Source organism: Brassica napus, chromosome C9 (genome assembly GCF_020379485.1).
Source record: "Brassica napus cultivar Da-Ae chromosome C9, Da-Ae, whole genome shotgun sequence".
NCBI classification, from domain to species: Eukaryota; Viridiplantae; Streptophyta; class Magnoliopsida; order Brassicales; family Brassicaceae; genus Brassica; species Brassica napus.
In genome coordinates, this window is record NC_063452.1 from 44,137,011 (window position 1) to 44,161,770 (window position 24,760).

General features: G+C 37.7%; 2 protein-coding genes across 5 annotated transcripts; both read left to right on the forward strand.

Annotated features, from left to right (window-relative positions):
* The first annotated feature begins 245 nt into the window (after window positions 1-245).
* LOC111210542 lies at window positions 246-7,446 on the forward strand. Of its 2 annotated transcripts, none has more exons than XM_022711017.2 (2): window positions 246-745; window positions 973-1,314. In XM_022711017.2, exons 1-2 carry the CDS (start codon window positions 411-413, stop codon window positions 974-976), a joined length of 339 nt encoding a protein of 112 aa, XP_022566738.1. In that variant the 5' UTR covers window positions 246-410; the 3' UTR covers window positions 977-1,314. The 2 variants fall into 2 exon arrangements, with proteins under 2 accessions (XP_022566738.1, XP_022566737.1); XM_022711016.2 differs by lacking the exon at window positions 973-1,314 and adding an exon at window positions 7,216-7,446 and having other exon boundaries at window positions 248-745.
* Window positions 7,447-11,956: 4,510 nt separating this feature from the next.
* Window positions 11,957-17,264, forward strand: LOC106445415 (glutathione S-transferase T3-like). Of its 3 annotated transcripts, none has more exons than XM_048768449.1 (2): window positions 11,957-16,453; window positions 16,666-17,264. In XM_048768449.1, the coding sequence occupies exon 1, from the start codon at window positions 12,526-12,528 to the stop codon at window positions 13,405-13,407; it is 882 nt and encodes a 293-aa protein (XP_048624406.1). In that variant the 5' UTR covers window positions 11,957-12,525; the 3' UTR covers window positions 13,408-16,453; window positions 16,666-17,264. The 3 variants fall into 3 exon arrangements, with proteins under 3 accessions (XP_048624406.1, XP_048624407.1, XP_048624408.1); XM_048768450.1 differs by having other exon boundaries at window positions 16,673-17,264; XM_048768451.1 differs by having other exon boundaries at window positions 16,681-17,264.
* The last annotated feature ends 7,496 nt before the right edge of the window (window positions 17,265-24,760 follow it).

Sequence of the window (24,760 nt, forward strand, 5' to 3'; positions counted from 1 at the left end):
ATGATTTAAAAAAATGGTGGGGTAAGGTGTTGAATTTTATTAAACAAAACTATTGTAGATGTTAAAAATAAAGTGGGTGTTGAATAATTAGGTGGAAAAAAAAGAAGATGATGTGGGGTGTTAAAAAGAAAAAAAGAGGGTGTTGAATAAATCAATCATTGTTAATACTAAGGGATGTCACAAAACATATGTCCACGTAATCAAATGAGTCATCATCGACTTGACTTCCCCTATAAATTGTCTCTTGTTCGGAAGAGTATCACCACTCCAATGACTTTCTCAAACATTTCTTGAAAATATTTGTAACCATCTCAGAATATTAGCTCTTTTTAAAGATTAATCTAAGATTTAAATTAGAAAAATAAAAAAGGAACAAAAGGGATTAGGTGTGGTGTGGTGTGGTGTAGGGTATGAAATTCTTGTTGGAGCTCGTCGTGCCTTGTTTTGGTTCGCAGCAGTTCCACCAATCCGCCGCAACCGCGGATGATTCTATTTCCGGCGAAACGCAGTCGTTAATGAAACAGCGAAGGAGGCGGAAACGCGTTAGAGTTGCGGGTCAACCGGGCCAAGCGGCGGAGTGGACGCCGTCCCTCAGCGTTATCTCGGAGCACAAGCCGGCGGTAAAGGAGACATCGGAAAAGGTGAAAGAGAAGAGGAAAATCCGTCGTAAAAGTGATGGTGGCGGTGGAGACGCGTCGTCCCGATCCGGTGGTGGTCATGTTCGTTTCCGCAGTGACGATTTCGGGTAAACACTCAATTCTTGAAGTTTTGATCATTAAAAAAAAAAGTGTTTTACAAAATTATTTATCATAAAAACTAACAAATTCACATAATACCTTTGGTTAATATAATTAAAGATCATAGTTTATTATATGGTTATATACTAGTAAATTTATGGGGTTTTAGCCGTATTAGTTTAAGAATGTAACATTTTCAATTTATTTTTTTTCTTTCATCGTAATTTATAAAAAGATAAAGAGAAGATTACCAGATAATCATGGTAGTTAAGATGCTGTTTTGTGGATAAAGATTCGATATAGTTGGAACGTCAACGTCAGCATGTTAATGATTATCCGAGTAAACAAAGTAGTAAAGTGGCAAGCTAACCAAAATAAACTTAACGAGAAATTCTATAAATAGAATCGACAAAAGATAAAGATATGTTATCAACTTAATGTTTAGGAATATGTAAGTTGTGTGTTTTATTACTCAATCATAAGTTCTTTTATATATGAGAGTTACAAAGAGATAAAAAAAAAGACATAAATATGGAAAGTGTACAAATACAAGGAAAATGAAATAGAGTTTTCTTTTCTCTAAAGTCTAAGCCGTCTTTCTCTCCTCTTCATGCGGCCGCCTCTCTCTCTCTCTCTAGGGTTGGGCCGTCTCTCTCTCTCTTGGTATTGGACCGGTTATAGACCGGGTCAGTTATAGACCGGGTCGGTTATGGACATCCATCATATGGTTTATAACACTCCCCCTTGGATGTCATAACCATACAGAGTTCGTAATATGCTTTGGATGTTGCCTCATTAAAACCTTACCAGGAAAACCAGTGGGACAAAACCATAGTTAAGGAAAAAGAGTACAACACGCATTACTCCTCCTGTTCTGAACATCACTGAAAATCTTTCGGTCTACGTATCCCAATCTCCGTATATGTCCTTCAAGTTGGCGCATCCCAACCTGATGGTTGAGCTTCATGGATACCAATGACTAATGGTCTCAATATCAAGGCAAAACGCCAATAGTACTTAAGGTTAGGGACGTGTATGTCTTTAGTGCCTTATGGTCGAACATGAGCTAAACATATAAGAGATTCTCGGCAAGAACACATGTTCGGCCTAGTATGGCTTGTCTATTACATCAAGGCGCCAATGGTACTTGGGTAATGGACTTTACCGGACCGGACCAAAGACATATTTCTTGTCCTTCTTGGGACCAAAGGATCCGTGTCCAAGTCAGGGATATTCACGACCATGTCCTTCTTGTGGACCAAACAAATCAGTGTCTAAAACAAGTGATCTCACGCCCATGTACTAGATAATGGGTGAGACTGGTCCACATTAAATCCCTTGAATACCCTTTTCTGTATACACTATTTGATGCACAAGGATTTCATTGTTAATGTACTCAAGCTGTAGTCCCAAACAAAACTTTGTTTTCCATGATCTTTCATCTCAAACTCTTTCTTGAGATATTCAATTGTTTGGGAAATTGTACCCAGAGGTTCCTAGGATATTCAGATCATATACTTTGATGATTATCAATATTGTTCTCGAGAACTTGTTGTACTTTCAGCTCAATACCCTCTAGTACTTTCATTATCCAGTGGATCATATAAATATGCAGCCACTACATCAATTTGCTGCAAGTCTACTTTTTCTCTCTTATATAGCCAGACTTATGAGAAATCTAAAAGTAGTTGCATCCACCACATGGGAGTATGTCTCCTCATAATCTATTACTGGTCTTTGTGGGAATCCTTGTGCAACATCAGCTTTATATCTCACGATTTCTATTCCTCACAAGATCCATTTATATCCACTGGTTTTAACATCATATGGCGTTTTAATCATATGGTCAAATACACCTTTCTTCTTTAAAATATTTAACCCCACATTTCCATTCAATCCAATTTGTTCTACGAGTGCGCACTCTTATACTAACGTGGGTTCATGATCCTTGCTTATATTCATAAATTCAAGTGCTACCTTGTATGCAAATAAATCATCTTATGTCGACATTCTTTATTGGTTCCATTATGTTCCAGACATGATATAATCGATTGAGATTCATTATTATCATGACCTTAATACTTTGCGTTTGGTACCTGTACCTTAGAGCCGGCCGGCCTTATCTCCATGTCTGGGATGGTTTCCTTAGTAACCTCGGATTTGGATTTTGATTATCATTCTTTTGTACCTTTCTTTTGTTTCCTAGGATTCTTATCTTTTGGAACCTATTGGTCTATCTTGTATAGACTCTGTAGCAACTTGACTGTGTCTCTCTTGGACATAAATTTCGTTGGTGCTTTACAAGCTGGTTTATATATGACTTAGTCATTTTTTGGGTCAGCAAATGTGTCTGGCATTTGATTAGCTAGCTTTGTAAATGTATAATCTTTGGACGTTTATTTCACATTCTTTAGTCCGAGGATCTTGCCAAGACAATGATGGTCGATGCCATTCTGTTTCTCTTACCAGCTTATTATTTTCTCCCCCTAATGTTCGATAGTCGGATTCATTAAACTTGCAATCCGTGTTCTTGGCCACTAAATAGATCACCCATATTTGGCTCAAGGTACTTCATTATTTGTGGGAGATTCATATCCAACATACATCCTCATCCTCTTCTAAGGATCCATCTTAGACGGCACATATATTTGTGGTGGCTTATCCAAATATCTCAAGATGGTATATGTCTGGCTCATGACCCGTATTAAATTTGAGATGAGAATATCTATGCTCACTTAAATGGTCTGATGCTTATTAGTTAAGGTGCATGTAAATTCGTGTGTCCCCAAGCCTTGGACTGAGAGTTTGGACCTATGGGTAATGGCCAATACAGATTTATAAAAGGATTCAGCTAAGCTACATATAGTATGGACATGTGCGGATTTGTCCTCACTGCCCCCTCATGGACATTCTATAATTTTTAAGTGCTTTGGGACATCATGGCCTAATGAGTTTCCCTTGTGTTCATGCTACACACGTGAGATTCTATGGGATAACTCTTTGTGCCTTTTCCAATATCAATTTTGCATCACGTTTTGGACCAGGATGGCCAATCCGGTCATGCCATAAAGTGTATAATTTCGTGGGTAACCCATTCTGGTTACCATGACTTTTGCCTCTATCATACTGATCTTGGCATAGTCTAGATCAATAGGGAATGCAAGTATAGTCTTTAGGACTTAATATGGCCTTGGGCGATTTTCATAACTCTGAAGGAACTGTTGTTTCCTTTTGCCCATTGTATCATTGTGGAAACCATTCTTATATCTCTATATTTTATAATCTCAATGGGTTTCTCTGGGTGAATATAAAGCATCTAAATGCTTGCCCTTATATATATCTGGCCATATACCTTAATGTGTACCATACCCTTAATTTATAAACTCATATTGGCGTTTTTTAATAAAATCAGTCATTCCTTTTATTAAGTTTTAAAAAACAAGTTCGAAGAAATGGAAACATAGAAATGAAAAACACCAAAACAAAGAACACATAAATTTAGATTACAAATGTCGAAATCAATCTTCAGTCTTTTAGACAATCTGAAGTTTCATAATCCATAAGATCGTCCTTCTCATGATTGAAGTCATTTTCATCATCTTGGTAAGTCATATGGGCTTCAGGATTCTTCCCTTTCAGACTCTCTTGATAGAGGTCAACAAGATGCTTGGGAGTCCTACAAGTCTTAGCCCAATGATTGCTCATACCACACCTATGGCACACAGATTCGTCTAGTTTGGTCGAGTGTTGGGGTTTAAATGAAGATCCATGGCCGCAACCATGACCTCGTCCAAATGTGCCATGGTCTCGACCATTTCCTCGCCCGCGGCCAAAAGATCTTCGACCGCGTCCACGTCCGTTCGACTTGTCTCGACTACGGCCATACTGGCCGTTTCCTTGGACGTGGTTGGACTCATTATTGTCCTCTGTCATGTGTGCTTCAGGTAGTGGAGCTGATCCAAGAGGTCTCATCTGACTGTTTCTCATCAATAATTCATTGTTCTGCTCAGCAAGCAAGAGACAAGAAATAAGATTAGCATAGGTCTTAAAACCTTTCTCACGATACTGTTGTTGACAGCACATTGCTTGCATGGAAAGTGAAAAAGGTTTTCTCAAGCATATCATGTTCCGTAATACTTTCACCACACACTTCATTTTAGAAACAATCTTAAACAGTGCAGAGTTATACTCGTCCACAGACTTATAGTCTTGGATTCTGAGATTTGTCCAATAAAACTGAGCTTTTGGTAAGATCACCATTCTCTGGTGATCATATCTCGATTTCAATTCGTTCCAAAGATCTAGTGGATTCTCAATGGTTAGATACTGATCCTTGAGACTCTCAGCTAGATGATGACGAATGATCAAGATGGCTCTGTAACGATCTTTCTCATTATCATTATTGTTCTCGGTGATACATTCACCGAGACCCTTGGATTTCAGGATGATCTTAGCATCGAGCGCCCATTGAAGGTAATTATCTCCAGAGAGATTTAGGGCAGCGAAATCCAGGTTGTTGATTTTCGACATCTAAAATCATAGATTAATATCTTTAGGTCTTTAGGAATAGGGTTTAAACGAATAGGGTTTTAGGTTTAAACAATCAATCAATGCCTCACGGCCAAGATCTATGTCTCTCGGCCAATAAGCATACCGCACGGCCATGAATGCAATCGGTTCAATCTTATGCATTTAGTTTGTCATGTAATTGCAATCCTAACATACATTTTTTTCTATATGATGCAATCAATACAAACAAACCTCTCGGCCAAACAAAAGAACAAGCCACACGGCTACTTGATTTGATTCAATACCATTCCTAGAAAAGTTCTAAGTGCAATTTGCAATCAATCAATTGTGATCAAATTAGGGTATGAATGCAACAAGGCCACACGGCCACAAGGTATGATCAAGAACTATTAACCTAGAATGCAACAATGCCACACGGCCACACAACCACAATTCAGATTCGATTTCAAAATAATCTAGACTAGGTTATTAGGGTTTCAGTTTAAACAATCTAAACAATCTTAATTCATTCAGATTCAAATTTAAACAATCTTAGCAATAGTTCTAGGTGATCAAATCAATCAATTAATATTCAATTCAAACAATCAAAATCGATTTTCAAAATTAGGATTTTAGGGTTTCGATTTGATTAACAAGCAATTACAATTTCAGGATGATCAATTCAATCTCAATCAACATTCAATCAGTTTTAATTAATCAGTTTTTCGAATTAGGGTTTAGGTATTTTCGAAAATTTGATCTTAGATCAAAGAGATTTGATTTGAGATTCAAAACCTTTAAGGCTTTGATTTTAATTGATCAATGGATCAATCTCGATTTTAGGGTTTGGGGATCGAACTTATAGAGCTTCGATTTACTCATTAGGGATTGATCTATTATCCTATGGCTTTTATCTTTAGAGATTAGGTTTTATGGTTTCATTCTTTACAAGCAATCCAAATTTGATTTTCATGTTCTTAGAATTCGAATTTACCTTTAGTTTTAGTAGATTGTTGAAACCAGACCACCAAGAGAATGAACCTCGAGCTGGGCAGGAACGCGAGCTGGACGCGAGCTGAACACGAGCTGGCTTGGACGCGAACGGATTGAGGTTGGAGACGCGAGCAGCTGATCGTCAAACGGGAGCTGTTGCAGTCGGGATCGCGAGCGGCTCTGATGCGAACGGGGCGCTTGCAGTCTGGAACGCGAGCTGTCCTTGATGCAGGATGGAGCTGAGTTTGTCTAGGATCAGGAACGCCTTGGGGCTGGAGCTGATCAGGTGGACACGAGCTGGAACGGAGTCGCAAATGGATTAGGGTTCGTCGGTATCGTCGGGTTCGGATTAGGGTTTTAAAGCAAATCGGTGCGCACTATATATGTGCGTGAGGGCGCGTCGGTGGTCAGATCGACAAGCGGTTTGCACTGACTGATTCATCTCGGCAAGGGCTTCGATTTGATATCTTGATCGTTTTCTGGGTTCTCACGGTTTGAGAGAACGGTCTCTTTGAAGTTCCGAGGCATATTCCTTTTCGTTTTAGGGTTTTAAGGTTTTGTTGATTTGGTTTTAGGCTCAGGGTGTTAGAGGCTATCGTGCTGATAACGTGTTATGAACTTAAGGTTTAGGAATCTGTAAGTTGTGTGTATTATTACTCAATCATAAGGTGCCCTTATATATGAGAGTTACAAAGAGATAAAAAGAAATACATAATTATGGAAAGTGTATAAATATAAGGAAAAGGAAATAGAGTTTCCTTTTCTCTAAAGCCTAAGCCGTCTCTTTCTCCTTTTCATGTGGCCGCCTCTTTCTCTCTCTAGGGTTGGACCGTCAATCTCTCTTGGTATTGGGCCGGTCTATAACCGGGCCGGTCTATAACCGGGCCGGTTATAGACCGGGCCGGTTATGGACATCGATCATATGGTTTATAACAATATAACTATTGTTTTGACATTATTTTTATCGGCATTGCAGGAGAAATGCTTTCGAACCAGTGATTCCCGCATTCTCACCGACTCCGTTCATGTTTTGAGTTTCAGTTTCTTCCTGAAGTTTATGTGTAGCTATGTATAATAATAAATTAATAAATATAGTAATCGAATGATGTAGCATTAATGTAAGTATTATGTATATGTATTTGATATTACTGCCATCGGTATATAAAACCTATATATGTGACTCTCAAACAAAAAGAGTTTGTCTATCTATGTACAATGTATCCGCTTATCATATGCAGCACGTAGAGTAACTCAAAATGGCTATCTTAAGAAAATATCACGTGACAGACAGGTTCGTCATACTAATAGGTTTACCAAAATAATTGGTTGAAATCCATATCTCCCCAACAACATCAGTTCTCAGGAAACCTTCAACACTGTCCGAAGAGATCGTTTGAGCTATTCTCGTAAGCTCACTCCAACATTAAACTGTACTAAAGATCGTTTCCAAAAGTTCAAAACTTGACAATCTGTTTTCTCTCTTTTAATAAGACTCTTCGTCTAGTCGTATTATTTTAACATAAACATTGGAGAAATTTTGGAAAGAAAAACTTCATTAGTTTTATCAAAGCTATCATAACTTTGTTATCGTTTCAAAAACGATTTATAATCGCCGGGAAAGACCCTGACATTAGTAAAGTTCGCATCAGGCTCCTACTGGTGCTTGCCAAATATCCAATTCTTTGAAAAACAATCCCTGCAAACGTAACTAGCTCTTTTTATAGTGAATTAACGTGGTCAAAGAAGCCGAGGTGGTCATGGTCAAATCTACTAGCAGTCTTTAGTGAGTTAGCTTTTCTCTCACACCCTCTAACTGATTCTTAACTGATTCTTCAAATCTAGTTAGTGTAAACTAAATCCCTCTTTTTTAACTCTGTCTAACCTGTATGATCCAAGAAAATCATATCTTTGTATTAGCTCCATGTATTTTTATAGAAAGCCCTTCATTAAAAGAAATACTATCTTCTGGTCAACAACAAAAAAACCTTCCCTGGCAACAATCAATTTTAATAGGTTAAATGGTAAATACCAGATTACCTTTTTAGCTTGTCAATAAGTTATTTACATTCTGATATACATATGTATTTTTTTCATCAAAAAAAGTTGGCGGGGTTTTAATATCTGAAGGTTCAGATTCTGTGATAGTCACTTACGCAGAGAGTGTTGAATGAATTCTCTTTTGTTTTTTTAATGTGGCCGGATTATAGGCTATTGCCAATCACCAAAGCCCAATAAATGTCCAATGTTATTTCTGAATGACTCAGGTGCCTCATTGGACATCAATCTGATTAAAATGTCATGAATCATGATTTACATGTAGTTCAAAGAAAATGATTGTACCTTAACTCAAGTTCTTAAAGCCATCCCTAATGTATTATTAGTAGTTTAGTACACTACCAAGGTGTTAACGCGGTTTTTTTTTTTGCATCTTTGGTCACATTCTCACATGTAGTCTTACTCTTATATCACCTTTTTCTTTGCATTAATCTATAAAACTCCAAATTTGTGTGTATATATAAATGGTATATATGCATACGACTATGGGAATATATCCTGAAACATGAGAACAAACATGGGCTGGGCTGTACCGTGCACGTGGAGAAGACATGTGTGTGTTGATTCATGATCATGCGACCATGGAACAAGTAAACTTTGAACTTGAGGAATATGTGCCCTCAAGTTATCAAACTCATCTCATCATCCCAAATTCAACTCTGACTTGTCTTCCCTTCATATACATCTTCGTTTATTGCCAAGACCTAATCATTTATTTACCATTTTAATTCTTATTAAATTTGATAGTGACAAATGATTGGTCTAAGATATTTTATATCCAATACATTTTTTTGAACGACAATTATATCCAGTACATAAAAAAACTGACCAATTTCACTAGTTAATGATTGGTTCAAAAATATTATGGATATGCTCTAAATCGAAAAAGACACTCTGTATGATAGAAGAACTGCATTTAAAGTTTTTTGTTGTTGTTGTTGTTTGTTTAACTTTGTTTGTTTTAACTTCTAAACTTTATATATCCATTGCCTTGATATTTTGTCTGAAGATAAAAGAAAACTAAAGAAACTAATTCATACAATAACTTGTTTGGGTAAATGGTTAGCCAAAATGATGAAAAATATGTTTCTACTGAATGAATTGTAAAATTAACACAATCTAATAATGGGTGACTTTTTCTAAAAGACAAACAAATTATTTTAAAGCTGTTTTAGAAGGCTTAATTCTACCGTTCGATAATCAGGAAATCACATTTCCAGCTCTTTCAATGTTGTGGGGAATAATTAATACTACATCTGCAAATAAGAAAGAAAGATCCTGACTCTTGAATTATGAGATTGCATCATTGAGGTGTAAGAAGAAATTCCATTTTTTGGTCAATCTTTTGAGTGGAAGGTTTCGTGTGTGGTGGAATTTTTTCTGAAGTGTATTAGAATTACTTGCGGCAGTAATTACGGGATTTTATCTTTCTTTTTAGTGCACAAAAGTAAACAATATTGTACTTATTTTTCGAATTAATGGCAGCGTGTAATACTATCATGTTAGATGAACTGAAACAAGTTAACTGTTAGTGATATACAATTTGATTTCGCGGATATTATTAAAATATTTTCGAAAAGAATCAGCAACATATTCATGGGTGGTCCTTCATTTTGAATTATTCATTATATTTTCTGTATTTAGCAACATTTTTAGCTGAACAAATTATTTATGTTTTTTCGTGGGGTGAACTCCAACTAATAATACTGAATGTGTGACATTGGGCGACTTAGGTGGATGTTTGTAACTGCTTGCCCCTGGTTATAGATTTATAGTTTCAAAATTTATCTTGTCACCTATTAAACTCTAGACTCTTTAGAATTCGGATCACTAAAATTTCTGTCATCAATCTATAAAATGATGAACTTCATGTATATGATACTCAGGTGAGTTGGTGAGATTCTTGTTCATAGCGAGGAGTATAAAGTTTTGATTTTTGAAATCTACCTCATTTTTGGTTATATTCCCTTTGCTTTGTAACAAGTGTCATTTTAAATTTTAAATTTTATTTCAAAAAATGTCATTCTACAATCTTAATGTAACTTTTACTATTTAATGTAAATTATACATTAAATCTAATTTTTACTATTTGAATAATCAATAAATTTTTATTTAAATCATTATTATTTAATTAATCATACATTAAATATAGATATATTATTTTTTAATCTCCGTGAAAAATGTCAAAGTGACAATTATTTATAAAAAGATGAAATACATAATTCAACAAATGTACAGTAGTCATAACATTTGACAATTAGCCTCATTTTTGGTTATATATGATTCAATAAATTTACAGTAGACAAAACATTTGACAATTAGCATACGAAAAGCACAAATCTAGACAGCTATATGCAGGTTGTATATTCAATTAAATCACAGCAGATAAATTTCTATTACTTTATCACTAGTGTTGTTTCTTCGCTTTATGAGGTTCGTTGCAAAACGTAATAAAACAAATAGAGAGGGTATACAAGAAGCATGCAGACCGCGATGTAGGTAATCATAACCGTGGATATTCATGGCGGATAACAAAAAGTCCACAACGAAGGAATGTACGATCCCAAACAGATAGTTCATCCAATCATGATATGGATAGTCATATTCGTGGGACCCATAACGTACACGACAATACGACATAAACACAATTTTCATTTTCCTATCAATATTTAAAATTTTTATACACTTTCTTTCTTTCCATAAAATATTTCAAATATATGATCCAATGTGGTACTACTACCAGTGAACTCTCGGAGCACCTCCATTGGTGTCTCTTGATAGGGGTTCTAAGGAAAAGTGAAAAAATAAAATAAAAAAGAATGGAAATTAAGAGAACCGGTGTTAAATGAAGGTTTTTTAGAGTTGGTAGGAACCGCCACGTGTCTTATTTCTATTGCACCTCACATTTATGTTTGTCTCTCCTTTCGTCGGGGTAGTTAACGAAAATCATTCTGTCTCTTCCTCCTTCGTCTCGATCACAAAAACTCTCTGGCGATTCTTCTCTCGATCTTCGTTCGATATCGGAGAGGCGATCCAATCTCGATAACTCCATCTTCTGTCTCTGGATTCAACGACGATTCTGTTTTGTTTCACCGAAAGACTGAAAAGAAGAAGGAAAGATAGAGAAAGAGAAGATGGATTGAAAGACGAAGCAGATGATCATATCTCGATAACTTCGACCCTGTAAGTGAAGAAAGCTCTCAACCTTTTGTTTTAATTGAAATCGTTTAGGATATTGCTTAGAAGCTGCGTTTGTTGTATATCGAAGGGCTCTATGAAAGGAATGTTCTTGATCAGTGTCTAGACTTGTATTGTTGTTGCGTGCATCATTGAGATCGTCTTGCTTAGTAGCTGATTAGTGTTTATCAAGGATTGATTGACATGGTTTTGTTCTCTACTAATTGGGTATAGAATCGATTTATCAAGGATTTGTTCTTGATGAGTGTTTATTAATTTGATTAGGCACCTTTTGTGGGAGGGGCTGCTGAGACATTGGAGGAAGACTCTGACTTTGAGTTTCTAAATAACTTCAAAGGAGCAGCTCAGATTCTTGAATGTGGAGATGAAGTTATCAAGTCAGTTGGTGAGTGTGATGCTTCATTAGCTTATGAGATTCTCTTCTCCTTTAACTAATTTCTACGTTTCTTTTTTTGTGTTGTGGTTTCAGGAATTGATCTCAACAACGTGTATCTGTGGAGACAAAGCTTTTCGTTTCTATCCTCCCAACACTTGTGGTACTACTCAGAGCCACAGTAGAAGGTAATTTGTTTCTTCTAGAATCTATATTCATCTGTTTTCTTTATTGGTCTTTGTTTTGGTTTGTCGGCTTTAGTTCAGTTTGTCTTTAACTTTATGTGTTGGTTGTGTAAGGAGAGGTGATCTGCGGGGATGACAGTTGGGGAGTGTTCTTTTCATTCATTACGGATTCAACATCAACAAAGCATCGCTCCTTCACTGCAGTTAGCAAGAGGTAAATAGACTTCTCCTTTAATGCTTTGGGAATTAAATGGTATTTGTTAGTTGTGTTGATGTGATTTACATTTAGTTTTGCGTGGTTCTGATATGCATTTAGGTGAAAACATTCATTGTCATTAACACTTAAATTAAGTGACTTCAACTACTAAAAACAACAACTGCCTTTAAAATCCAAACAATAGGCTTAAACAAAAACACATTTAAACAACTGAAGCTCTTCTCCTTTTCTTTTTCCTGCGAATCCATAAACAATTTTATGGATTCATTTTCTCAATCTTCTAGCTTTATAGATCTCTTAAATACTCAACAACAAAACACTCAACCTAGTTTAGAACCCTCTGCCTCGAATGTCTCTTTCTTTGGTACACAATGGGCTGATGATGTAAACTTGGAAGCTCACACTGTAGAAGACCGCAAAGAGAGACGGAACTGGACACCAACAGAGGACGTGGTGCTCATCAGCGCTTGGCTGAACACTTCAAAGGACCCGGTTGTTGGTAATGAACAAAAAGCAATTGCTTTTTGGAAAATAATTGCCGCTTATGTAGCAGCAAGTCCAAAGCTTGCCGGTTTGCAAAAGAGAGAAGCAACTCACTGCAAACAGAGGTGGGGGAAGATCAATGAGGGAGTATGCAAGTTCGTAGGCTGCTATACTGCTGCAACAAAGGAGAAATCAAGTGGCCAGAACGAGACTGATGTGATGAAAATGGCTCATGAGATCTTCTTCAATGATTACAAGGCGAAGTTCACCCTGGAGCATGCATGGTTGGAGCTTCGCCATGATCAGAAGTGGTGTGGAGTATCGACTACTAAGGATAAAGTGCAGTCTAAACGAAGGAAGCTAGATGACCACTCAGCTCAATCGTCAACCTCTGTGCCAGGAGATGATGAGCAAGCCTCACGGCCTGGTGGTGTTAAAGCAGCAAAAGCGAAGGCTAAAAGGTCTGCCAGCAAGCCGAGTTTGGAAGAGGAAGGAAAGGAGTTTCAGAGCTTTTGGGAGATTAGGCAGCAAGACTTCGCCTTGAAAGAGAAGCTGAATAAGCAGAAATTGCTTGACTCCTTAATTACCAAGACAGAGCCTCTTACTGAACTAGAAGTGGCACTGAAAAATAAGCTTATCAATGACATGTTAGCTTGAAATTACTTAGTTTCACTTGGAGTTTGTTTCATGTCTTAGTTTATGGATCTTGTGTCTCAGTTTGTTTCAGTTTATGCTTTGGCTCTGTGTCTTCGTTTGCTAATGGCGAGTCTGTAACATTGTTTATGGTATTTTCTTTCTTCTGTCGCTTGCTTATGGTTTATGGTATCTTCTTTCTTCTGTCGCTTGCTTATGGTTTATGGTTTGGATCTTGTGTCGCTTGCTTATGGTATCTTCTTTCTTCTGTCGCTTGCTTATGGTTTATGGTTTGGATCTTGTGTCGCTTGCTTATGGTATCTTCTTTCTTCTGCAGGTCAAGCCAAGGTGACATAAGAAGACAGCAGAGATGACTTGTGATATAAGATGACAACAGCCTGTGAGTTGGTCTCGGTACTTTAGCAGGTAAAGCGACAAGAAGAGACAAGAAGACATGTTCTGTTGGTCTGTGGTGGTCTCGTGACACAAGAAGACACAAGAAGACTCTATCATGTTGTTGTCTTGTTAGCTTTATGAGTTGTGACATTGCTTGTGACACAAAAAGACAATATGTATATGTTGATTAATAATTATATAGCTTGTATATATGGTACCAACACGAGAGAGAGCAACACTATCTTATTTTCATGTTTCATAGCTTCTTTCTTAATTTCCCTTCAAATAACGAACGAGAGAGCAAGAGCTTCTCCAAATAAACCAAAACCAAAACCCTTCTTTCTTTCTTATTCTTCTCCAAAGAAAACCAAAACCCTTTTTTCTTTCTTATTCTTCTCCAAAAAAACCAAATCCCTTCTTTCTTTCTTATTCTTCTCCTAAAAATCAAGATATTTTTCACATTTCTTTCTTAACATTTTTTTTAATGGCATCTTCTTCTTCAACTAATTTCGATGATGAAATGGATGAAAAATTCGATCAAATTTTCGATCGACAATTCGAAAATCTCCTCATTCATCATGAAAATCGCCAAGAAGCGTCAAGGTCAAAAAAGAAACGAGCCTACATTGAAAGACAACGAGAACAAGGACACATGCAGTTACGGAACGATTATTTTAGTGAAAATCCAACATATCCTTCTCACATGTTTCGACGCCGGTTTCGAATGAACAAGCTCTTGTTCATGCGTATTGTTGATCGACTCTCCGCTGAAATCCCATACTTTCAACAAAGAAGAGATGCTACTGGAAGGTTCGGTCACTCTCCGTTACAAAAGGCAACGGCAGCAATTCGTATGATGGCATATGGTTGCCCAGCTGATACGGTCGACGAATACCTCCGACTTGGTGAGACCACTGCGCTTTTATGCTTGGAACATTTTGTTGGAGGAATCATAAATTTATTTGGAGATGAGTATCTAAGAAGACCCACGCCAGAAGATCTTCAACGACTACTCGATATTGGAGAGATACGCGGATTTCCCGGGATGATAGGAAGCATTGATTGTATGCATTGGGAGTGGAAGAATTGTCCGACTGCATGGAAAGGTCAATATACACGTGGATCAGAAAAGCCAACCATTGTTTTAGAGGTTGTAGCTTCACAAGATCTCTGGATATGACATGCGTTTTTCGGACCTCCAGGTACATTAAACGATATTAATGTTCTTGATCGATCACCGGTTTTTGATGATATATTACATGGTCGAGCTCCAAAAGTTAATTACATTGTCAACAGACACAAGTACCATTTGGCTTACTATCTCACATATGGTATTTATCCAAAATGAGCTACTTTTGTCCAATCTATTCAACTTCCGCAAGGTCCGAAAGCATCCTTATTCGCTACACATCAAGAAGTTGTACGTAAAGATGTCGAGCGTGCTTTTGGGGTCTTGCAAGCTCGATTTGCCGTAGTAAAAAATCCAGCTCTTTTGTGGAATAAAATAAAAATTGGCAAGATAATGAGAGCATGTATCATTCCACATAATATGATCGTAGAAGACGAACGAGATGGGTTCACTCAGTTTGATGTATTAGTTTTCGCACAACCGGAATCAAACCGAAGTTCACAAGTGGATTTCACGTATTCTACAGATATGCCTTCAAATCCCGAAAATATGATGAGCATTTGGAATCGAGTTCGTGATAAAACAATACATCAACAATTGAAAGCTGATTTGGTTGAGCATATTTGGCAAAATTTTGGAACAAATTAAGATTTCTACTAATCATCTTTTCTCGTTTACGATTTGTATTTGTATTTTTCATATGTTTTATGTAATTTTTTTTAAATAATTTTATGTATGCTTTTATTTTAAATTATTCTAATTAAAAAAAATTAATTTTTTTTTAAGAACCCCTATGGGGTTCTCTCATTGGAGGAAGAAAAATTTAATTCCACTAACCAAGGTTCTAAACTTATCAAATCATCTTTTATCCAACTAATTTAATCATTAGAGCCTCTTAGAGCATGTCCATCGGCGGTCCTTACCGCAGGGTTCCAAAAAAAAAGGAAAAATAAATAAATGAAAAAGGGGAAAAAAGGAAAGGACCGGTGCTTATTATGGGATTTTAGGAAATGGTAAGGAACCCTACGTGGCAGTGTTTCATTGGATGTCGAGATTGTGTCTGTCTCCTTTGTTCCGCTGTGAAACTTTACGAGCTCGAGCTCCGACTCCCCTTCTTCTCCGTATCAAGCTTCTCCATAGCCGCTACAGCACTTCGTCATCAATCTGAGCTTCTCCGGCGATATCATCAAGCCCTCTGGTCGTAACTGTGTTCACCATTCCAAGCCGCCGCATCTCTCCGCGATTCCCCATCTCCGTTCAGCTCTAAACAACGACAAAGCTTTCTCCATGGCGTCAATCCTCCACCGTCGTCGGAATCAACGAGCTTCCGCCTCTTCAAGCCACCGTCCTCGTTACACCGCGACAGTAGCTCGCCTTCGTCGTCGAGCTCGAGCTTCGCCGTCGTCGTCTTTCTCGCAGTCTCACCTCCACCTTGGATCTTCTTCATCCTCGTCGCGAATCTCCCACCGCTCGCGAAAAAACCAAAGCTCCTTCGCTGAATCGCTCATCCTTTTCGTTCATCTCTCGTATCTTCGAATCCTAAAGGTTAGAAGTTTCTCAATCAATCTCATATCATTTCCTTCTGTTATGTATCATTCGTCTGTTCTTCATTGATTGATTCCAATTCTCTGTTGTTGTATTACGCCATTGATTAGCTTACTGAGATCGAACTAGGGTTGTCCATTTGTATCCCTTCTGCGTGTTTCAGAATCAAAAAAGTTCACATTTTATTTATGTTTTTGATTGATCTTGTGTAGCTACTAGAATCGCAGGAAGGAGTCATGGATCCAGCTGAAATGAGGTACTTGGAAGAACAGGATTGCCCGATGATGTAGACGATCAAAGGCTGCGTCACTGGTTTCGCCGCCGGGACTATCTACGGAACCATTCTGGCCACGTGGAAAGACGTTCCGAGAGTGGAGAGAAACGTGGCTCTCCCAGGACTCATCAGAATGCTGAAGATGATGGGAACACATGGGCTCACTTTCGCAGCTATTGGAGGTGTTTACATTGGTGTTGAACAGGTGGTTCAGATTTATAGGGGAAAAAGAGTATTATCCTTACACCCCCGTCGAGTATTATCCTTACACCCCCGTCGAGAAAACAGCTCAAGCTGATGCCTGATTTCTCTTCTTTTTTTTGGTGACTGAAGTTAATAAAAGCTCTGCACTTGTGATCATCTCTCCATCATCTCTATTTTGATAACTTAATCTGGGAGATGTGAATTCGTAAAACTCTTTTGTTATTGTTTCCTCCTGTTTCTATCGAGAGTGACTTGAATCTTGTACTTGAATGTTGAATGTAAGAAACGTAACAGTTCTAAGCATCGGAATGAAATGTGTTTGCTTCTGTTAAACTATGAATGTTCAATGGATTGAATATGGCTAAGCACACTAGAAAACAAACAGACGAACTGGAATTTGGAGATCTACATGTAAATGCCTTCAAATCTCGGCAATATGATGAGCATTCGGAATCGGGTTCGAGATAGAACAATACATCAACAATTGAATGCGGATTTGGTTGAGAATATATGACAAAAATTTGAAACAAATCAAAGTTTCAACTAATCGGTTTTTCTCGTTTACGATGTATTTGTATTTTTAATATGCTTTTATGTCATTTTTAATAAAAATTTTATGTTTTTTTTTTTCAAATCATTCAACTTAAATTTTTTTTAAAAAAAATTTAATTTTTAATGAGGTTCTACCAATGGATGATGAAAAAATTAAATAGATTGACAAGGGTTCTAAAATTGTCAAATCACAAAATTAATCCTTAATTTAATCTTAGGAACCCATTAGGGTCTCTAATGGATGGAGGTGGTCTTAGGAGTTCTAATGGATGGAGTTGCTCTCAAAGATATAGTGTCGACAAAAAACAAAAAAAAACTAGGATTATTAATACTTCGGATCAATGTATTGAACTTGGAATTCTATTCACTACAAGAAAACACAAATTTAACGACGGCCAAAATCGTCGTTATTTCCTCGTAAAAGAAGAGTTACGAGGAAATGGCGATAAAAGGCGTTTCGTCGTTATACGTTTGTCGTAAGAGAAGATTCGTCGCCATTTCCTCGTCCATTAGCGAAGTTATATTTTCCTCGTAAAGAAGAATTAAGTTTTCCTCGTAAAGACCACGTGGGCTTTCCACGTAACGCGGTCGTTGTGCTTCCTCGTAATAAACTCGAAAAGGATTCGTCGTAAAAGACCCGCAAAAACCTCTAAATATATTCGTCGTAATAAAAACGTAAAGAACACGAAAATATTTCGTCGTAATTGAATCGTAAAGTATACGAAATAGAATCCACGTAAAATCCTCGTTAATAGTTCCTCGAGATTTTGTCGTTAATTTTCCTTGTTAATACATCGGGAATTAGCGACGAAATTACTTTGTTTTCTATTTACTGAATTTATAAATAAAAATAAAATAAAAATTATATTTATTTAATTTATTAATAAAATTTTAATTGAAATTAAATCGAATAGAAAATTTTTTTTTGGCCGAATCAAAATGAAATTATATAATATATAAATAAGTTTTGAATTTTAAAATACAATAACAAAAAAAAAAACTAATGCTGCATTGCCGCGTCGTAGAATTCCTCGCTCCTTCTCGAGAGATCTGCCTCGTTGACTTGCACGGATGTCTCGCCTGGAATGGGGTTTTGTTGTTTCATGGTCCTGAACATGGCCTCCCATTCCGGATTTGTGGCCGCTATGACATCCAAGAAGTTCTCGAGACCACTCATACGAGCTGTGAACGACGTTTTTGTCGAGGCCAACTCGTTTTGTGTCGACGTCAGCTGATGTTGTGTCGTCTCCAACACGTCGCGCAGCTGAGAGACTTCATCATCCCGTCTCTGGCCATAAGAGGAAGTCGTTCTCGGAACATCGTTGACGGAACCAATCCCCAACACACGTCCCTTTTTCCTAGGAGCGACCTTAAAAAACAATAAAATATATATTAAAATTTAAATTTTAAAGTAAAATGGAATTAATAAAAAATTTATATAAAATTTACCTCCTCGTAAATTCTATCCACTTCTATTGTGGATAAGACGACGGGTGATCCGTCGGCGGACTCCTGCGCCAGCTGGGTCTCACGCTCGTCAATACGAGCTGCCACATCATTGTAGATCTTCTCAGACTTCTCATCTACAAATCCGCCCGCCTTGTTCTTGTGGGTCCGATCGAAAAGTTCCATAAGAGTCGGTAAACGTCCCAACTCCTTGGCCTAAAAACAGTTAAGAAAGTTTTTATTATATATATATATATATATATTAAAAATCAAAAAGTTAAATATTTAAATTACGTACCATTTCCAAACGGACGCGGGCGTGTGGCTTTTGGCCCGTACTATGTTGCATCGCCCTGTGGCCGTGCTCATCTACCGAGTTACGGGAGGCGGAGCAAGACTGGGCGACTCTCATGGCATCAGGATCCCTCCAATAACGGATGAGGCCATCCCACACGTCCGTGGTGATGGTTGAGGGTTTGCCCCGCTCATAGCCCTTCACGATCCAGTCACCCTTCCAGTTGGAGACCGTGTCCAACAAACGTTTCTTCGCCTTGTCGATAAACTCTTTCCGCACCTTCTCAGTGACCCCCATGGACCAATTAAATTTTTACTGCAAAAAAAAAATATATTAATAATTAGTTTAGAAAAATAAAATTAAAAAAAATATAAATCAGGAATAAATTGTAAAAACTTACAGCGTAAATCTTGAACCACGTCCTTCTGATGTAGATCGGAGTGGATTTCCAGTTGGGATGTGGCATGGAGAAGTAACCTTTAATCGTCTCGGTTACTTCTGTTGCAAGGCAGTTATCAACCCCAAACCTGAAAAAAAAAAACAAATTTAAAGTTTTAAATATTTATTAAAGTCACAAATGAATTTAAAATATTAATGTAACATACATACCAGAGAGTTCCGTCAGGTCGGTCGGGGTCTATGATCGGTAAGCCTTATCTGCCTGGCAAACCGAGAATATCCTCAACAGTGTACTGAGAGTAAGGACAACTCGGTGGCACCATCAAATCAGCATGAACCTGATTGGCGGGCATCTGAGGAGGCACATGAGGAGCTGGCATCGGATGAGGAGCTATCGGAGGAGGCACATGAGGAACTGATGGCGATGCCGTAGAAGAAGGCGAGACTCTCTGAGAAGATTGAGTCTCGGGGACGGTCTCCTGCTGACCCGAAGAACCGGGAGCTGAAGAAGAACCGGGAAGTTAAGGCGGGTCTAACCGACTACCCGGTGGACCGAACATCTGCGAGTAGTGAGCAGTACGCTGGTGCTTGCGAATAGTCTGCAAAATTTAAATTTCTAAATTAAAGTCAAGAGTAAAAAAAAAAATTATGAACAGTATTAACTACGTAATTAATAAAATTACGAAACCTAAATTTTCTAAACTAATTTCGTAAACTAAATTCCCTAAACTAACCACCTAATCTAAATTCCCTAAACTACTTAGAGAGGAATGAGAGACTTACCATGGTGAGAGGAAATAGAGAGGCTGTAGAGAGGAAATATAGAGGAAATGAAGAGGGCCTGCGGTTTCGCCTATATATAGGATTACGGTTCGTCGAAGATTAATCGCAAAATAACGAGGAAAGACAGAGGCCCGTCTTTCGTTTCGTCGCAAGGCCCACGCAAATTAACGAGGAAATACAGAGGCCCGTGTTTTTTTTTGCGAGGAAATACAGAGGCCCGTCTTTTATTTTACGTCGTTCTTGCGACGATTTTTGTTTTTATCATCGATTTTACGTGCAAATGGCGAGGCTTTTTTTGCTAACCCCTAAAATCTTAAACCCCAAACCTCAAACCCTATCTTTCTTATCTCCAAACCTCAAACCCTATCTTTCTTATCTCCAAACCTCAAACCCTATCTTTCTTATATTTCTTATCTTATACTTCATATATTTCTAACCCTTTAACTTCAATATATATATTTTTTTGAATTTGAAAGGTTTAATACGTTGAAAAACAATTTTACAATATCTTACGTATCAAATATGAAAGGTTTAATATGTGTTTCCAATATCTTACGTATCTCGTCATATGTGTTTCCAATATCTTTTTTCTCTTTTTTTTTTAAGTTTATATAAAATAGAAAATAATTTTTTTTAGGGTTTGCACATTTGGGGTTTAGGGATTTGGGTTTCATTTTAGTTTAGGGTTTATATTTACCGACGAATTAACGACGAAAAGTAAAATAAAAAGCGAACCTCGCTCATTCCACGTAAGTTCACGAGGCTCTTACGACGTTTTCATCTTACGTGGAATAAGCGAGGTCCGCTTCTTTAATTATAAAGCGTCTCTTATTCCACGTAATTTCACGAGGCTGTTACGACGATTTTTGTTTTTATCATCGACATTACGTGCAAATAGCGAGGCTTTTTTTGCTAACCCCTAAAATCTTAAACCCCAAACCTCAAACCCTATCTTTCTTATCTCCAAACCTCAAACCCTATCTTTCTTATATTTCTTATCTTATACTTCATATATTTCTAACCCTTTAACTTCAATATATATATTTTTTGAATTTGAAAGGTTTAATACGTTGGAAAACAATTTTACAAATTTTGAATTTGACATATCACACAACAAATCAAACACACTCTACAATTTTGAATTTGACGTATCTCGTCATATGTGTTTCCAATATCTTTCTTCTCTTTTTTTTTTAAGTTTATATAAAATAGAAAATATTTTTTTTTTAGTTTATATGAAGTAGAATGGGGAGTTTTAGGGTTTGCACATTTGGGGTTTAGGGATTTGGGTTTCATTTTAGTTTAGGGTTTATATTTACCGACGAATTAACGACGAAAAGTAAAATAAAAAAGCGAACCTCGCTCATTCCACGTAAGTTCACGAGGCTCTTACGACGTTTTGATCTTACGTGGAATAAGCGAGGTCCGCTTTTTTAATTATAAAGCGTCTCTTATTCCACGTAAGTTAACGAGGCTATTACGACGTTTACTGTTACCGTGGAATATGCGAGGTAATGTATTATAAATCGTCGTAAAATTCCCGTGAGGTAACGTGGAAAGTACGACGACTGTCTCTAAACCCCTAAAACGAAACGCCAAACCCCAAACCACATCTTCTTTATCGTCGTAAAATTCCCGTGAGGTAACGTGAAAATTGTTGTACCTCCGGCCACCGTTGACATCTACAACACCGAATTTGTTCAACCGAACACCTCTATTGACGACGGGGTCGAACCATTCACACTTGAAGAGGACGCATTTTAGCTTCAATATCCCTGGGAATTCGACTTCAATAATCTCCGTCAAGATTCCGTAGAAATCTGTTTCTCCTTTCACACAAATTCCATAGTTACTGGTTGCCCGCTGTTTACCATACTCATATGTGTGAAAAGTATAGCCTCGTGTGAAATACATCTGTGATGTGGTGACCTTTACAAGTGGAGATTGAATTACTTTGTGTAACCACTTAGGATAATCTGCATCGTCATCATAATCAACCTATTTAAAAATAAAAAGAACGTTGAAATACAAATCATTCGTGTATGAAAATTTTAAAAGTATTTGATTAATACCTGATTCTTCAACCACTTAACAAAGTGTTGATCTTTTCTTTTGTCTACGTCACTTGTGGATATACCAGGAAATGTTTCTTCGACTTGTGAAACAAACCTGCTGTAAAATCACATTTTACATGAATTAATCTCTCTCAATTATATAACGTATACTCAATTTAAGTTACCTTTCAAAATAACGCATCAATGGATCCTCGCAATTGAGTAGAATATAGGTGTGTGCACTATGAGCGTCTTCTTCACTCGACCACCAAACCTGTTTTGATTTCCCACCAAGTCGTCCAATCTGGCTAAAGATTTCTGGAACACCAACAACTGCATATGTGGGCGCAACGCCACCATCATCATATCTTCTTGGAGCTCTTCTTCGGGTACGTACTTTTGACGCAAAGTAGTACGATGTGAAGTGAGAAACTTCTTCTGTCAAACTTCCAGCAATTATAGAACCTTCAACTTGGGCGAGGTTCTTTGCTTTTCCCTTCAAATATTTCATGGCTCGCTCGTACTGATACATCCATCCGTAATGTACCGGTCCACGAAGCAATGCCTCATATGGGAGGTGGATAGCTAGATGCTCCATCACGTCAAAAAAGCCTGGAGGAAATATCTTCTCCAAGTTGCACAATAAGATAAGAATGTTCTCCTAAAGCTGTTCTACGACTTCTTCTTTAAGAGTGCGTGTGCTCAAATCCCTGAAAAATGCTCCAATGCCTATTCCAAAAACAATTAAACACATTGTTAGTCAAATACTATTATTGTAAACTAAACCAATTTAATATTATTGTCCTATTGTAAACTACCTGCAAGTGCTTCATGTACGTTTGTTGGAAGTAGCTCCGCAAATGCAAATGGCAGAAGTCGTTGCATAAAGACATGACAATCATGACTCTTCATCCCGGAGAACTTTTGACCCTTTTCAACACATCTTGAAAGATTTGAAACATACCCATCAGGGAACTTCACTTCTGATGCCACCCAATTGAACAAAACCGACTTTTTTTCTGAAGACAATCTAAAAATTGGAACGGGAACTTGGCCATTGCTTTTTATATGTAACTCACTTCTTGAGCAAATATCCGGCAAGTCCAACCTCGATTTTATGTTGTCTTTTGTCTTCCCTGGGACATTCAATATTGTATTCATGATGTTCTCAAAGAAATTCTTCTCTATATGCATCACATCAAGGTTGTGGCGCAGAAGAAGATCCTTCCAATATGGTAACTCCCAAAATATACTCTTCTTGTGCCAGTTGTGATGAACACCGTAAGAATCAGACATATTACGAGGGACATGCCAATTACCACCCCAGCGAACTGTTTCGTTAGCTCCGTAGTAGTCGATTTGCGCTTCAATTTGTTCTCCAGTTAGATATGGAGGAGGAGTGTCTCTCACAACCTTTTTGTGCCTAAACAAATTCTTGTTTCTTCGGTACGGATGGCCAACTGGAAGAAATCGACGGTGACAATCGAACCAACTTGTCTTTCTACCATTCTTCAGTTGAAATGTATCTGTCGTTCCATTACAATATGGACAAGCTAATCTCCCATGTGTAGTCCATCCAGACAACATCCCATAGGCAGGAAAGTCACTTATGGTCCACAAAAGCATAGCTCGCATCGTAAAATTCTTCTTGGTTGAGCCGTCATACGTCCTCACCCCTGTTGACCACAAATCCTTCAACTCTTTTATCAGTGGTTGTAGGAAAACATCAAGTGACCTTTTTGGATGCTTCGGACCGGGTATTAATATGGTCAAGAATAAAAACTCCCGTTGCATGCACATCTCCGGTGGCAGGTTGTATGGCGTAAGAAAGACTGGCCACAATGAATATTGTCTCCCTGACATTCCAAATGGACTAAATCCATCTGTGCATAATCCGAGGTACACATTCCGGCTATTGCTAGCGAAATTCGGATGTACTTTGTTAAAATGTTTCCAGGCTCTTGCATCTGATGGATGAGTCATCTCATGAGTATGCTCGGCATGCCACCTCATCTTTGGTACGGTACCCTATTACGTCCCCTTCCTTGCGGCTTGAATCGTGGTTTCTTGCAGAATCGACATTCTTCCAACTTCTCATCATCTCCCCAGTAGATCATGCAGTTGTCGATGCAAACATCTATCATCTCCGAAGGCAACCCAAGACTATAAACCAGTTTCTGAATCTCATAATAAGAATCAGCAGACTCATTGTCTTCCGGCAAATACTCTTTAAATAAATCTGCCCATTCGTTCATGCAACTTTCAGGTAGATTGTGATCAGTTTTAATATTCATCATTCT